Raw genomic sequence first — 16802 nt, 5'->3', positions numbered from 1 at the left:
GTGATGAATAAGTTGTAATAGAATCCATTATAATTGGTGTCTCATATCATCACTGGACTCTAAAGACAGGTTGGTCAATAGTCACGCCACGTGCTAAGCTTGGCCGAGGATGTGCTTTACACGCTCATTTCTTTAAGCTTCGACTGCTGGACACATTTTGAGTCTTAAAAACACACGTGCACGATTTCATTTAGCATGTTTCATGGAAGCTGGCTTGACATCAATAGCAATCAGTTCAAGTAAGCAAATTTTTAGGATTAACCATGCAAATCAATTTGCAAACATTATTAATTAAGACATTTACTAAATTTTGAGGCACTTAAATTTTGAAATTTTGCATTGTGCACCAGTTTAAGCAACTGAATAAGATGTACTATGCAAAAACTTTATGTAACTTTTCTTGCCAGTGTAACATCTTTTTTTAAGGCATAAAAATTTGATACAATATTTCGTCAATACTAATTTAAGGATGCTTCATAATCCCAGTGAACAATATGGTCACTCCAGTGATCTAGATCAGCCATCTTCTTGTTCTATGAAAGCTCTTCTTTGTCATCGAGGATGTAAACAAGGATCAGGTACTTTGCTATTTTTTCAGTTTCAATTCTGAATTACAAGACTAGATCCCTTGGTACCCGGGTACACTGTTTATGATAAAAGAAGTCCGGAAACATGTGTCCGAATTAAGTTTATAAAAGAACACAAGTTTGTAATTCCCTTTCAGAAGCTGGTAAAATGGTTAATGCGCATAACTGTCATAGAAAGTTAGGCACGATCCTGGTACTTTATTGTCGAATCTCTATTTAGATTTGTATTTGCTGGGAAGCTATTATAATCTTGTTCATAAGGATAAACTTTTACTATGGATGTAACGACCCAAATTTTTACCTTTGGAATCATTATAAATGTACCGTAAAAGAATACTTTCATAAACCAAAAAAAAATAAAAAAATTTTTTTTTAATATGCGAGGATTTAAAATTAGTTTAAGAATAAAATACAATGAACATTATTAAAATCTTCAACTATTTATATTATTTTTCATTTTCATCCACGGAAGCAAATCTACCTCCGATTGCCTCGAACTCACCTTTTTAGTGAAAGAACAATTTGTACCACTACACTTACCTTTCACTTGACAATTCAAAATGATGGAAGAAGTGATTCTTGGAGGGAGATCCTTGAGCCGCGTGTGGGGTTGTGTGATTGTGTAAATGTATGACTATATTTTATATGAAAAGGACAAGAGAGAGAGAGAGAGAGAGAGAGAGAGAGAGAGAGAGAGAGAGAGAGAGAGAGAGAGAGATAGAGATAGAGATAGAGAGACTATAAATAGTTGGTGAGGAGTAGGGAGTTATATACAAATTGCTTAAGCATGAATAAGGGAGAAACTATTTACCAAGCTCAAAACAGGGTTTCCGGAATTGGCAAAAGGAAATTTATTTTCAAAATCACCATCTTGCAAGCTGGACCCTGAATCCATAAGATTGTAAGTGCGGAATGGAGAAGTTACTCAATGTGCACAGAAGGTAAAATACAGCATACTAAAACATGAAATGCTACCATTTGAATGGGGATGTGATATTCCATGATTATCTTGGCTCTGTGCAATTGACGAACCAGGTATGCTTAGAATATTTATGTTTTCCAGCGAAGAACCACCAAGAGGGAGACGCACAAAATGAAGGATGCACTGTGCTTTTGACTTCGTACCAACATGCTCAGCAATTTGATTCCAGTTTTCGTTGTACATTTGCATCCCCTCAAGAAGCAGTAGTGTTTCCTGGTCACTCCAATTATCTCCATCTGCATCTCCATAATTATTTGTATAACTGACCTTCACAAAATCAAGGCTAGAGTGACCGGCAACAAATCTTCCCTCATTGAAGCAATCCAAACACAATAGTACATCAACCTGTCGAAGATGTTGGTTAACCACAAAGTAAATACAGCATAAAATCAATTTTTCCTTCACAGAACTTCGGAAACTCAATAAGTATTTAGTCCCATGGAGGATTGGGAAAACAAAGTCTTTTATTTATCACCAACTGTTCAAATGAATGAAAATTAGCATATCAATACGCAGTCATTTGGCAGCGATGACTGGTAAAGATTGAAATATACTAGATCAAACGTTGACCCAACTATACATAGAGGTGTATAATGCTGAATTTAATTAACCAATAAAAAGCAGCAAGTCATATATTTATTGTTTCTAGATGATTAAGTTTAATTTCAAATTAAACAATAAGTGTCAATCATGCAATATAGATCAAAACAAATAAAGTAAAGAACACCAATATTTGATAACAAAGGAAAACCCCTTGAAGAACTCTTCATGAGGATCAAAAAACTACGGGGAATCCAATAGAAAAGATAGTCCAGACACGACTAAACCTTAGTAAATTCCAACCACCTTCCCTGTAAATCACCGAAAAACCTTTTTGATTGTGCATCATGTACTTTCCAAAACTCTGGACTTATTTTCCCTCAGCGCGGATCACCAAAAAGAACTTCATTTTGGAACAATTAAAACTCCAACCGTTTCTTCCCAACTTCAGAATTCTTAAAGCATATTGGTGAAGTAATGATTTTTAATGTGTGATCATTAGATCTTTTGTGTTCTGATCTTTGGGCTGAATCAAGAGATTTATGAAATGGGTTGTTGATCTTCAATAACATGTTCTCTTGTACGAAATAATGATTCAACACACTTTGGGACGGACTATGCTTGAGTATTTATAATATCAAAGTGTTTGAAGTTGAATAGGATTAGAAAAACTGCTAAAATCGCGAACAGGACTTTGCTCAGATGACACGGCTGCTCGAGTGCCTTCCTCGTGGCTGCTCAAGCATCCAAGGCACAGTCAGCAAGTGGCAACCTAGCTGAAATTTCTGGTCAAGTGCTTCCAAGGTAATTGGCGAGCAATTTTTAAGACGAATTTTTCTCCTTGGTCCATCTTTGACTCCTTCAACTTTTGAACATTTACAATTTTACCCTTTTGTTCATAGAATAGCCAACACGAAATCTAACACAAGGAATTCAAAATAAGCTGAAGGTTGTTGAGCAACAATTTAATTCTACATTGTAGTCTTGACATCATTCTATACACCAGCTATATGGTAAAGTTCTTGGCTTCGTTGTACCTCCATTTACACCGTTGTCAATAGAGAATAATACTAATGAGGAAGATGATGTTATTGAGGAGGAAGAGAAAAACTTTGATGCGATCAATTGTTTATTTAATTTACAAGGATGAAAAGTTATATCTTTTAGTTGCTTAATAATAGATACAAAGCATGTTTGTTGTAATCTTTTTAAGTTTAGATGAAACCATACTTAGTGAATAATTTTTATTTGTGGTTTGATGAAATATTTTAGATTTAATGTTACATCGATTGACACTAATGTCTTGATTAATTTATTTTTTTTATATAAGGTTAAGAAAATTACTATAATATGAATAATAAATAAATTATAAAAATAATTTAATATCTCTCTACTAATTTCATAATAGCTTACAAATATGTTTTCCCCATGAAAAATTATTTGCATAGAAACATAGGCTTTGGCCCACCAAATAATATGTATCATGCTGTCACGAATTTTAATTGTTGGAAAAAATATGTGTATTTTAGCCCACAGATGTTCTTTTCACACAAAAGTTTATTTATATAGAAAATTACAATTTAGCCTATGTAATACTTTGACCAAAAAAAAAATGACAAAAAATAAAAACAAAATGGCAGGCAGTGGAGTGACAAACCTTACCCAATTCACTGATATAATAATCCATTTCTTACACACACAAATAGACACAAGTGAGAGAAGCCGAACCAGAGAGAAAAGGAAAGAGAAAGAGAAAGGAAAAAGAAAAAAAAAGGAAGAAAAGAGGAAGAGAAAAAAAGGAAAAAAAAAAAAGAAAAAAGAAAAAATTCGCCAACGTGTTAGGAATAAAGTGCTTTATACTATTAGGCTTAAATTTCTCAATTTTGAAAGGCAAGTAAAAGTTACTGATTGAAAGGTTATGTTTGATTTTATAGTTGTTAGATTGTTAGATTAAATTCAATTTTATTGAAGGAGTTAAGTATAATAAACTAGAAAATTAAGTAAAATGAAGGATAAATTAGTTTTAGTAATTAAAGAGACTTTAGAAATTGACTAAACGTGAAATAATTAAGTTTGGGTATCGCCTATTTAATTAATGAAATTTCTTAAAATAGTTAATTATTGATTTAAAAATTATATCATAATTCAGGCGGCGATACGAATATCGAGACTGCTTACCAACCGAGTTGATTTTGGCGTACATAGTTTTGTGAGTGAAAAAATATAAATATTTTTAAAGTCTTTATAAATTAAGTATATCGCTAAAGTATATGCAATTATGTGTTCGAATTATATGGTTATTATGGAAATATCTTTTATTATGATACATGTGAGATTTTAAAGATTGTATACGGTACATTGTGAATTGGAATATAAGATATGATTTTGGGATCGAACAGAAAAGTACCATTGATTATATATTTTTTCTAGTTCATTGAGGGATCTTGGCCGTGTTCTATACTAAACCGAGGGGTCTTGGACCGGGGATGAAGGGGTCTCGACCGTGTACATATAGCTCACTGAGGGGCCTTGGCCATATTTTAGAATTGATTATGAGAGGTCTTTGAGATCGACTTTCGTTCACGGAGGGGCCAATGGCCAATGACGAAAGTTCTTAAGCCGAGGGACAGATTATATATTTCAGTTAGAGGGTACATTTTTTGGTGAATTTTTAAGTACTTTTGATGTGATGAGATTATAGCATAGTTATCTGCTCATGTTTATATCATGATTTTAAGATGATATTTTATGACCTTATGTGAATATTTTACTTTTTGGCTATAATTACATGATGGTAGCTTGTGAATTATCAAATGATATGAATTTGATTTTCAATAAAAATGTATAAATGAAAAATTATATTTATTTTGAACTTCTCCACTCACTGAGCTGTCAACTTATATATTTTTCCACGTTTTTCCTTATTAGATAGCAGTTGAGAATCTGAGCATCTTTTGGAGTTGAGCCTTGATTCAGAGCCACATGACAAAGTTTGTTAGTATGACTCACTTTATCGAAAATGTAGTTAGTGTTTTGGAACGCATGTTCATGTCTAGATGTGATTTTGCATCACTTGTAGATAGTTATGGGACTCACTATGTATTTTGTATCCATATGCACATTTCATTTTATTTCTTGGTAAAGGTTGAGGTTTCGGCTTATCTTTATTGTGTTGTTTTATAGTTTGGAATTTGTGTGAAATTGATCACAGGTTGGTTAGTCCTATTTACAGGGGAGATAATGTCGAAATTCTGCTAGAAAAATGATCTATAAGAAGTGATATATTGTACTTATAGTAGCCTTGATGGTGGGTTCGACTTTTAGTTGGTATCTATCATCGGAGTATGCCACGTCCGAATCCAATAGTGTTACACTAGGCGAGGTGTGCCAGTTTTGTATCAGAGCATGTATTAGAGTCCATAGGTTTACATTGTACATATATACATTCTGATGTTTAGCTTATCATGCATAACTGTAGGTGAGTCATGCTTCGTGGTGGCAAAACTCGAAGGCTCCAAGAGATGTTGCCCCGGTCTCACATTGCTCTTGATAGAAATGAACCTAGAGAGTTCGAAAGGGTAGAAGAATCTGTTCACCAGCCTCCTGAACAACGGGGATGGGGAAATGTGATTGGAACTGATCCTACGGCTGTTGAAAGAATTGCTATTACCGTTGCATCTGCCATGCGTAATATAGACAGAGATTTCAGTATTGAGAGGGCTACAAAGTTAGGGGCTAAAGTGTTCACTAGCATAGCCGATCCTACAGTTGCTCAGGCATGGATGACAAAGATGGAGAGGGTATTTGATGTTATGGGTTGGTCAGATGATCAGAGGTTATGTCTTGCCACTTTCTTATTAGAGGAGGATGCATATGATTGGTGGCAGTCAGTACAGAGTACATATCGAGACCCTTCCATCATCACTTGGACAGAATTCAGACGTATCTTTTATGATGCCTATTACCCTCGATCCTATAAAGATGCAAAGCAGGAAGAATTTTTGAAGCTAGTAAAAGGGCAGATGACAGTTGTAGAATATCAAGTGAAATTTATTGAACTTTCAAAGTATGCCCAAGTTCTGGTAAGCAACGAAATTGATAAATGTAGACGATTTGAAAATGGGCTAAGGGAAGAGATTCAGTCAATAGTAACAGCTGCAGACTGGAATGTATTTGGTTTATAGTTGAATCAACTTTGAGAGTAGAAAAGAGCATTTCTGATAGGCCAAGTGGTAGAGAACAAACAATGTTCAGGGCAAGCGGTAGTCAGACAATGGTGAGTGCTTCTAACTATAGACTTCCTCAGAGGGACAGTAGAGGATTTTGACCCGGTATGTCCAGTTCAGGTCAATTCAAATCTCGATCACGGGGAAGTTAGGGCCCTAGATTTAGTCCCAGTACTGTACAGCAGCCATTGGCTAGTCGTACTTATACTCAAGGTTCTTCCCTAAGATTATTTACTCCGAGACAGGGCGAGAGTTTTACTAGTACTAGACCTCCTTATTGTCAACTATGTAGAAGACCTCATCTCGGCACGTGTTTAAAGTTTAAAGGGAACGGAGTCTATTATCATTGTCGTCAAGGTGGACATATCAAAAGAAATTATCCAGTTCTATCACAGGAGAGTGGCATGGTACCGAAGATGTTTCCTCAACAGAGTGCTGGTAGTACAAGACAGAATCAGACTCAGAGAGATGATTCAGTTAATAGAACAGGTGCAAGCAGTGTAGCCCAGTCTAATATCACAAGTAGTAGTGATACAAAATCAAAAGAGCAGACAGGACGGTCAAAGACCCAGGGCAAAGTTTTTTCTATAACTTAGCAGGCAGCAGAGGAGTCACCAGATATTATCATGGGTATGTTGTCTATTTTTGATAGAAATGCTTGTATTTTGATTTATCCTGGATCTACACATTCTTTTATCTCATTTGCATTTGCTTTATATGTGAATCAAAAGTCAGAACCTCTAGGCAGTTGTTTAGTAGTGAGTACACCAGTAGGAGAATCACTATTAGCAAACAATATATATCGAGGTTGTGGGATTAAGGTAAAGGAGAATGAGTTGAGGGCAAATTTAATACCTCTTGACATATATGATTTCAATGTTATCTTGGGTATGGACTTTTTGGCAACAAATCGAGTTTCAGTTCATTGCTTTCGAAATGAGGCTTTGTGTAGATAACCAGAACAGCTTGAAATTATATTCAATGGACAGAGCAGAATTTTACCGTCTCGTGTGATATCTGCTTTTAACGCTAGAAGATTGCTCAACAAGGGCTGTCATGCATATTTAGCTCATGTGATTGATACAGATGGTAGCAAACTAAAACCTGAAGACATCCCAGTGGTCAAAGACTTTCTAGATGTATTTCTAGAAGAATTAACAGGCTTACCATCAGACGGAGATATGGAGTTCACTATAGATCTGATTTTAGGAACTGCACCTATTTCACGGGCACCATATAGAATGGCACCAGCAGAAATGAAAGAGTTAAAGGTTTTGTTGCAAGAGTTGGTAGAGAAGGATTTCATCAGACTTAGTATATCTCTATGGGGAGCACCGGTTTTATTCGTGAAGAAGAAAGATGGCACCATGCTACTGTGCATAGATTACACACAATTGAACAAAGTGACAATTCGCAATAAATATCCTTAACCACGTATTGATGACCTGTTTGATCAGCTTCGAGGTGCTACAGTATTTTTAAAGATTGATTTGCGTTCTGGATATCATCAATTTAAAATCAGGGACAGTGATGTGCCAAAAACTGCTTTCAAGACAAGGTATGGTCATTTTGAATTTCTTGTGATGCCATTTGGGTTGACCAACGCACCAGCAGCGTTTGTGGATATGATGAATAGAGTGTTTCGCCCGTATTTAGACATATTTGTGATTGTATTCATTGATAATATTTTAGTATACTCTCGAGATCATGATGAGCACACAGAGCATCTCAGACTCATCTTGCAGACTCTACGTGATGAGCAGTTGTATGCTAAATTCAGTAAATGTGAATTCTGGCCTGATAAAGTTGTAATTTTGGGACATGTCATACCAGCAAAAGGAATTTATGTTGACCCGCAGAAAACTGAGGCAATGATAAAATGGGAAAGGCCTACTAATGTGACAGAAATACGAAGTTTTCTTAGCTTAGCAGGTTATTATCGTCATTTTGTAGAGGGGTTTTCTAAAATTGTTCTGCCTTTGACCAGTTTGACTAGAAAGAATGCTAAATTTATCTGGAATGAAGATTGTGAAAGAAGTTTCTTCGAATTAAAGAATCGATTAGTGTCAGCTCCAGTTCTTACCCTTCCATCTCCCGGTGAAGAGTTTGTGATATATAGTGATGCTTCACGTCAGGGTCTTGGTTGTGTTTTGATGCAGAATGGGAAAGTTATAGCATATGCTTCCAGGCAGTTGAAGAAACATGAACTGAGTTATCCTACACATGACTTAGAGCTAGCTGCAGTTGTCCTAGCCTTGAAAATTTGGAGATATTACTTGTATGTGAGAGATGTCAGATATATACAGATCATAAAAGCTTAAAGTATATTTTCGATCAGAAAGTGTTAAACTTAAGGCAAAGAAGATGGTTAGAGTTGATAAAAGATTACGATTGCAAGATTGATTATCATCTAGGGAAGGCTAATGTAGTTGCTGATGCTCTTAGTCGAAAAATATTGAGTTCTATGACCCAGACTAATGTAATATGTTCATCCTTGTTTGGTGAGTTTAGAGCTTCTCATGCCCAATTATCAATTACCAGTGTAGGAGCATTGTTTGCCAACTTCCAAGTGAGGCCTACTTTGATTGATACAGTTAGAGAAACTCAAACTCAAGATCCAGTGTTGAGCAAATTGAAAGAAGAAGTTGGTAACGGTAAGCATACAGATTAAACCATCCGAGATGACGGAGCTTTAGTTATGGGAAACAGATTATGTGTTCCAGATGATTCGAAATTGAAGGAAGAAATTCTAGAAGAGGCATATAGTTCAGCTTACGCAACGCATCCATGTAGTACAAAATGTATCGTGTACTCAAAGAACACTACTGGTGGCATGGAATGAAGAAAGAATAGCTGAGTTTGTATACAGATGTCTCATTTGCCAGCGAGTGAAACCAGATCATCAGAAAATAGCAGGATTGTTACAAGCGTAGCCTATTCCTGACTGAAAATGGGAACAAGTTTCTATGAATTTTCTATTTGGACTTCCACGGACTCAGAGTGGAAATGACGGCATATGGGTCGTTGTAGACAGATTGACGAAGACTGCCAGATTTTTGCCTATTAAAGTTACCTACTCGCTAGATAAATTGGCAAAAATATATGTTGATGAGATAATCAGTTTGTATGGGCACCAGTAGCTATTGTTTCAGATAGAGATTCTCGTTTCACTTCTAAATTTTGGCCCAGTTTGCAGAAAGCTATGAGTACTAAACTTTATTTTAGTACAACTTTTCATCCACAAATAGATGGTTAGTCAGAAAGAACTATTCAGATTTTGGAAGACATGTTACGAGCTTGTGTACTACAGTTCAAAGGAAATTGGTATACTCATCTTCCTTTGATGGAGTTTGCTTATAATAACAGTTGTCATTCGAGTATAGAAATGGTTCCTTTTGAAGCACTGTATGGTAGGAAATGCAGAACTCTAGTATGTTGGGATGAAGTTGGTGAAAGAGAGTTATTGGGTCTCGAATATGTCCAGATTACTGCTAAGAAAGTAAAGATAATTAAAGAAAAGTTAAAGACAACCCAAGATAGACAGAAGAACTATGCAGATAGACGCAGAAGAAACCTTGAATTTGATGTTGGGATAGAGTTTTTCTGCAATTGTCTCTATGGAAAGGTGTTATCAGATTTGGTAAACGAGGTAAATTGAGTCCAAGGTATATTGGCCCATATGAGATTGTTGAACGCATTGGTCCAGTTGCTTATCAGTTGGCTTTGCCAATGAAATTGTCCAGAATTCATGATGTATTCCATGTTTTCATGCTTTGTAAGTATATTCCAGATCCATCTCATGTTTTGGAATCACAACCAATAGAGCTGAAGGAAAATCTTACCTATGAAGAAGAACCAGTTCAAATATTGGATAGAAAAGAACAGGTCTTGCATACTAAGACTATTCCCTTGGTTAAAGTCTTGTGGAGGAATCATGCTATAGAAGAAGCGATATGGGAAAGTGAAGAGCATATGCGTTCTCAGTATCCCCAGATTTCCGCGTTTAGTCAATTGAATTTCGAGGACGAAATTCTTTTAAGAGGGTGAGTTTTGTAATACTTTGACCCAAAAAAATGACAAAACACAAAAACAAAATTGCAGGTGGTGGAGTGACAAACCTTACCCAATTCATTGATATAATAATCCATTTCTTACACACACAAATAGACACAAGTGAGAGAAGCCGAACCAGAGAGAAAATCAAGAGAAAGAGAAATAAAAAAGAAAAAAAAAACAGAAGAGAAGAGGAAGAGAAGAAAGAAAAAAAATAGAAAAAATTCACCAACGTGTTAGGAATAAAGTGCTTTATACTATTAGGCTTGAATTCCTCAATTTTGAAAGGTAAGTAAAAAGTTACTTATTGAAAAGTTATGTTTGATTATAGTTGTTAGATTGTTAGATTAAATTCAATTTTATTGAAGGGGTTAAGTATAATAAACTAGGAAATTGAGTAAAATGAAAGAAAAATTAGTTTTAGTAATTAAAGAAACTTTAGAAATTGACTAAACGTGAAATAATTAAGTTTGGGTATCGCTTATTTAATTAATGAAATTTCTTAAAATAGTTAATTATTGATTTAAAAATTATATCATATTTTCGGCGACGATACGGATATCGGGACAGCTTACCAACTGAGTTGATTTTGGCATACATAGTTCTGTGAGTGGAAAAATATAAATATTTTTAAAGTATTTATAAATTAAGTATTAAAGTATGAGTAAGTATATGCAATTATGTGTTCGAATTATATGGTTATTATGGAAATATCTTTTATTATGATACATGTGAGATTTTAAAGAATGTATACGGTACATTGTGAATTGGAATATGTGGTATGATTTTAAGATCGATCAGAAAAGTAACTGTGATTATATATTTTTTCTAGTTCACTGAGGGGCCTTGGCCGTGTTCTATACTACATTGAGGGGTCTTGGACCGGGGATGAAGGGGTCTCGACCGTGTACATATAGTTCACTGAGGGGTCTTGACCGTGTTCTAGAATTGATTATGAGAGGTTTTTGAGACCGACTTTCGTTCATAGAGGAGCCAAAGGTCCATGAAGAAAGTTCTTAACCCGAGGGGCGGATTATATATTTCAGTTAGAGGGTATATTTTTGGTGAATTTTTTAGTACGTTTGATGTGATGATATTATAGCTGGTTATCAGCTGATATTTATATAATGATTTTAAGATGATATTTTATGACCTTATGTGAATAATTCACTTTTTGGCTATAATTACATGATGGTAGCTTATGAATTATCAAATGATATGAATTTGATTTTCAATAAAAATGTACAAATGAAAAATTATATTTATTTTGAATTTCTCCACTCACTGAGCTATCAACTCATATATTTTTCCTCGTTTTTCCTTATCAGGCAACAGTTGAGAATTTGGGCATCTTTTGGAGTTAAGCATTGATTTTGGAGTCGGAGCCACACGATAGAGTTTGTTAGTATGACTCACTTCATAGAACATGTGGTTATGTTTTGGAATGCATGTTCATGTCTAGATGTGATTTTGCATCACTTGTAGATAGTTATGGGGCTCACTATATTTTTTGTATCCATATGTATATTTCATTTTATTTATTGGTAAAGGTTGAGGTTTCGACTTATATTTATTGTGTTGTGTTATAGTTTGGAATTTGTGTGAAATTGATCACAAGTTGGTTAGTCCTGTTTACAGGGGAGATAATGTCAAAATTCTGTTAGAAAAATGATGTATAAGAAGTGATATATTGTACTTATAGTAGCTTTGATGGTGGGTCCGACTTTTAGTTGGTATCTACCATCGGCGCATGCCACGTCCGAATCCTATAGTGTTACACGGGGCGGGGTGTGTCAGCCTACAACATAATTTGTGGGGAAATGTGAAACCATTTCGTGAGTAAATAAGTTTTAGCAAACGAATAATTTGTTTGCGGGAAAATTTATGTGACATATTGTATTTGTCTCCAAATGATTCCTAGGAAAAAACTTTAGCCTACAAATTTAAAAAATTGTCGTCTTTTACTTGTCCCGTTGATGTTTGCTCCGCAAATATGCCTACAAAAATGTTTCTATTTGTAAAGATTTTTTTCCCACATAAGAACATTTCCCCCACATATGAATTTATAGGAAAAACAGAAAATTCTCGTTGTGCATCTACCGAACCATCATTGTTCGTTCTTTCAGGCAAAGGAAATGTCCCACAACAAACCCTAGCCAATCCTAACAGGAGAAATGCTGACAATAGTGATCAATTTGGAAATAGAGGTCAACACAAAGCACACCTCATAATGCAAATCCGTATGGTAAGCCCACAAGAGACATTTATTATAGATGCCACAAGCCTGGGCATCATTCTAATACCAATCCAAAAAGAAGGTAGGATAATTTGGTGGAATCAGAGACAATGGAAGATGATAAAGACACTAAGGTGAAAGATGAGTATGTAGGGGTCGAGTTTGCAATTGAGGAAGGTGTGGAAAGGCTTACTTTGGCATTGCAGTGGGTCCTTTTGTTGACTAAAGAAGAGGGGTAGCACTATTGCATCTTTTATTTGCTTTATTCTATTAAGAATAAAGTATGTGAAGTGAATGTTGACAACGAAAGCTGTGAGAACTTTGTACCAATGATGTTGGTGAATTTGTTGAAATTAACAAATAAGAATCATTCTAAACATTATTCTCTTGGGTGGGTGAAGAGAGGTTCGTTTGTTTAGGTTGTTGAAACTTGTAAAGTACCTGTTTCCATTTGTTAGCATTATAAGGATGAAATTACGTGTAATGTTATAGGCATGGTTACTTTCCATATCTTATTGGGTTGTCCATGGTGGTTTGATGTGGATTCAACTCTCGCGTGATAATGTGGTACTCTTTTTCATGGGGTAGTTATAAGATCCCTATGGTTCATCTTAAACAAGCAAAGAAGTTTAATTGTTTTTATCCAATAGTGGTCAAGGGGCTTTTACAACAAATAAGGAAGATGAGAATGTTCCACCTGGGGATCAAGAAATAGTGATACAATTTAGAGATCTGATTTTCGAAGAAAGGATTCATAAGGGAGAGTATGAGTTCGTGTGCAGTTTTGTCCTCTTAGTGCCAGAGAAGAATGGAAAGTGGCGTATGTGGGTAGATAGTCGTTCCATCAATAAGATAACAGATATGTTTCCCATTCTATTATTGGAGAACATGTTAGATGTGCTTGGGAGTTCTAAGGTATTTTTGAAAATAGACATTCACAGTAGCTAACATCATATCCGCATCAAACGTGGGGATGAATGGAGAAATTTTCTAAGTGACGCTGGCTTTTCTTTATTCTATCATTGTTATCACTCTTGCGATTATGCAATCAATGACAACATTTTATGTTGATAATATTAATGGAATCTTCAAATGGGTTAGTGACGGATTAGTAATTTATTTGTTCTTAAATATAAAAATTAGAAAAAAATTCTTCCACGCCTTGCCGTGTTAATTTTGGCTTTCTTTCTTCTTCTTCTTCTTCTTCTTTTATATATTCTACTGCAATCATATCACTTGGAAAAGATTTTTTAAGTTGCTGCAAATATGCCTCAATCATGTTTATGTCCTTCTAATATGTTATTTTCATCTTGTGGACACATATTGACTTGTATTTTTATGAATTTATGTTATTTATTTTAGTATGACTCTCTCTATCTTAACATGATTATTTCTATTACTACATCTTTAACATCGTGTCGTTTATTAATAATTCAAATTGAAATTCAGTACTTCATATTTTCATTCTTTAAGAACTCCACGAATAACTTTCACCGTTTAAGCAATCTAATTATCTTGAATATGTCTCATAAATTCATTAGTTCCTAAGGTGAAAAGATAAAGATTCTTAATAAAATCTTACGTATCTAAAATATTAAAAATTATGTAATAGGTTCACTAGATCTCATATTTAGCTGGAATGTCGATATTCTAATGACCATACAATTTGTTTATGATTTACACCAATCAACGTCCACAGACGCATATAATATTAATTTTTTTTATTATTATTATTTTTTTAACAATAATACTCTTTCATACTGTAGGCTGTCATGAGGGCCAAAGGCCTATAAGATTTTAAATTCGATAATATGATTGTTGGAGTGTTTGCTAAAGGTAGTTTAAGATGCGCCAAAATTATTGGAAATAATGAAGTCTTTGTTTATAGTATCCACATGACTATTATTGAAGAGGTTCACTAGATCTCATATTTAGCTGGAATGTCGATATTCTAATGACCATACAATTTGTTTATGATTTACACCAATCAACGTCCACAGACGCATATAATATTAATTTTTTTTATTATTATTATTTTTTTAACAATAATACTCTTTCATACTGTAGGCTGTCATGAGGGCCAAAGGCCTATAAGATTTTAAATTCGATAATATGATTGTTGGAGTGTTTGCTAAAGGTAGTTTAAGATGCGCCAAAATTATTGGAAATAATGAAGTCTTTGTTTATAGTATCCACATGACTAGTACTAAGTAATGGTCATCTGGCCAATAATTGTCTGGGTAATTGCCATAAATTTCCCCGTTGATCAGTAGAATAATAATCTATGCACAACAAAGAGAGCACTATCAAGCAGTTAATTATTAATTAAAAAGTTAATAACGTACAATTAGGATTGAAAATCATGTGCATTAACCTTTACATATTACCTATGTTTGACAAGTTAAAAATACTTTTGCTTCTTTTAATGTAGTACATATAAGATTTTGATGTTAAATCTAATTAATTTGAACTCTTACACGTCTATATGCTTTGTTTTTTAAGCAAAACACCGTAATTTTTAGTCCTACACCTGAATCTAATGGGAGACATTTTTAGGTTTAGATTTAGGTTTGGCGAAATTTTTAGGTTTCGATTCTCTGATAATTAAATTCTTCTCATGATCTAACATCGCGGAAGAGAAGATTTTTTTTGGAGAAAACAATAAATATGAGAGTAGTTCTTTATCCAATAAAGCCCAACTAAGATATGCTAAGCTTTAGAAGAACAACTGCAATTTTTTTTGTGTAAGAGAATAAATTTCTTTGAAAAAAATAATATAACTTCTTCAGTTACAGATCTTGAAGTTAAAGAAGCCTTACCATTATGTCTACCTCTCACTGTCTCTTCAGGACTCTTAGAAAGACTCTAATTCGTGGGAAAGAAGTAGACAGTAGGCACTTCCCCATTCTAAGGAATAACTAACTATTGGGAAAAATATTAATTTGCCATGTAAGTCTACATATATGATTAAAAGTTTGTATAAAGGTCATCTTAAAATTAAGCTCAAAATTAAAGTGATCTAATAAAAGGATTAAGTAATTGGACTTTGGGCATCTAAATAAAGTTTGGACTGATTATGTGTAGAGATTGATCCATTAGGATTGTATTTGGCGATAGGCCGAATAAATATCAAAATTATATATAGAGATATGGTCTCCAATTCATATGTAATTTTCTCATTCTTTATGTCATCCAATCAACACAAAAATACAAAGAGAAAACATATTGAAGATGAAGATCCAAGAATTCATAAAAAAAGGATTGAAGCAATCAAATTGAAGAAGAAGAAATTAAGTTTAAAGACCTAAAAGTCAAGATTAAAGGATTGCAATTCAAGTTTCAAGATTTAATATTCAAAATATAATTCATGGATCAAGGTCTGCTACGCAATTATTAATTTTTTTGGTAATTGGACGTGTAGATCTTAGTAATTATATAAAGTTTATAAAGTTTAAGTTTCATAAATATTCAACAAATGGAATCAGAGTCAATTCATGTAAAACCATTGAGATTAAAGAAAGATTTTTTTGGGTTGAAATTCATACTTTAGTTTTATAAAATTTGGGATGTGAATTTCAAACCCTAGATTAAAAATATGGAATTGTTTGGATTTTTCTAGCATTATAGCAGCATCGCAGTGCTACGACGCTGTGGTTTGACAGCTGCAGGCACACACGGCTTCTAGGCGCTATTCTAGCTTTAAATTTATTTATTTTTAAAAAAGAAATAAAAAATAAAAGTAATGAATTAACAATTATAATTCAAATCTTGATATTAAAATTTATTTAGGTTATCTAATGTTCTAAATTTATTAGTTGAAACAACATATTGCTAAAACAATCTCTCTTGTCTAAGCTAAGTTATTTTGGGACATCAAGATGGTTGTGTGTTTGTAATTCATGAGGACATTTACTAGCCCAAACGAAGGCAAATGTTTGGTCAAATTATATGCACACTCGTCATAATAAATATGTGACACTTGCAAAGGTTTTTTGATGTGAACAATAAATCGGTCCAAAAATAGATTTATTGTTTGACATAGTTTATTGTCAATATTTGATTAATTCACCAATAATACCACTTACAAGTTGGTATATCTGTCCAAAGAAATGTTGTGCTTGGACTCTTGTGATGAAACTTACCTGTCCAAAGAAATGTTGTGCTTGGTCTCTTGTGAT

At 34.0% G+C, this 16802-nt stretch overlaps 2 protein-coding genes across 2 annotated transcripts; one reads left to right on the top strand and one right to left on the bottom strand.

The window, feature by feature from the left end:
* Positions 1 to 1349: 1349 nt before the first annotated feature.
* On the bottom strand, positions 1350 to 1972 carry LOC111394182 (SWI/SNF complex subunit SWI3C-like). Its single transcript, XM_023019971.1, has 2 exons — positions 1563 to 1972; positions 1350 to 1472 (listed from the first exon to the last, which is right to left on the bottom strand). Exons 1-2 carry the CDS (start codon positions 1756 to 1758, stop codon positions 1369 to 1371), a joined length of 300 nt encoding a protein of 99 aa, XP_022875739.1. The 5' UTR covers positions 1759 to 1972; the 3' UTR covers positions 1350 to 1368.
* Positions 1973 to 9720: 7748 nt separating this feature from the next.
* Positions 9721 to 11759, top strand: LOC111405872. Its single transcript, XM_023034960.1, has 3 exons — positions 9721 to 9984; positions 10116 to 10336; positions 11717 to 11759. The coding sequence occupies exons 1-3, from the start codon at positions 9721 to 9723 to the stop codon at positions 11757 to 11759; spliced, it is 528 nt and encodes a 175-aa protein (XP_022890728.1).
* Positions 11760 to 16802: the final 5043 nt, after the last annotated feature.

This window comes from Olea europaea, chromosome 1 (genome assembly GCF_002742605.1).
Source record: "Olea europaea var. sylvestris chromosome 1, O_europaea_v1, whole genome shotgun sequence".
NCBI classification, from domain to species: Eukaryota; Viridiplantae; Streptophyta; class Magnoliopsida; order Lamiales; family Oleaceae; genus Olea; species Olea europaea.
The sequence above is the reverse complement of the archived record's forward strand: the minus strand, read 5'-3'. Positions and strand labels throughout refer to the sequence as shown.

Bases quoted from the DNA above. Each gene is read 5' to 3' on its own strand.
- LOC111394182 (XM_023019971.1), bottom strand. From the start codon at position 1,758: ATGCAAATGTACAACGAAAACTGGAATCAAATTGCTGAGCATGTTGGT. The intron at 1,473-1,562 runs GTAGCATTTCAT...TTATGGATTCAG, and splicing joins ATCACATCCCCATTCAAATG to GGTCCAGCTTGCAAGATGGT.
- LOC111405872 (XM_023034960.1), top strand. From the start codon at position 9,721: ATGGTTCCTTTTGAAGCACTGTATGGTAGGAAATGCAGAACTCTAGTA. The intron at 9,985-10,115 runs GTAAATTGAGTC...ATGCTTTGTAAG, and splicing joins TATCAGATTTGGTAAACGAG to TATATTCCAGATCCATCTCA. The intron at 10,337-11,716 runs GTTTAGTCAATT...TTTCCTTATCAG, and splicing joins CAGTATCCCCAGATTTCCGC to GCAACAGTTGAGAATTTGGG.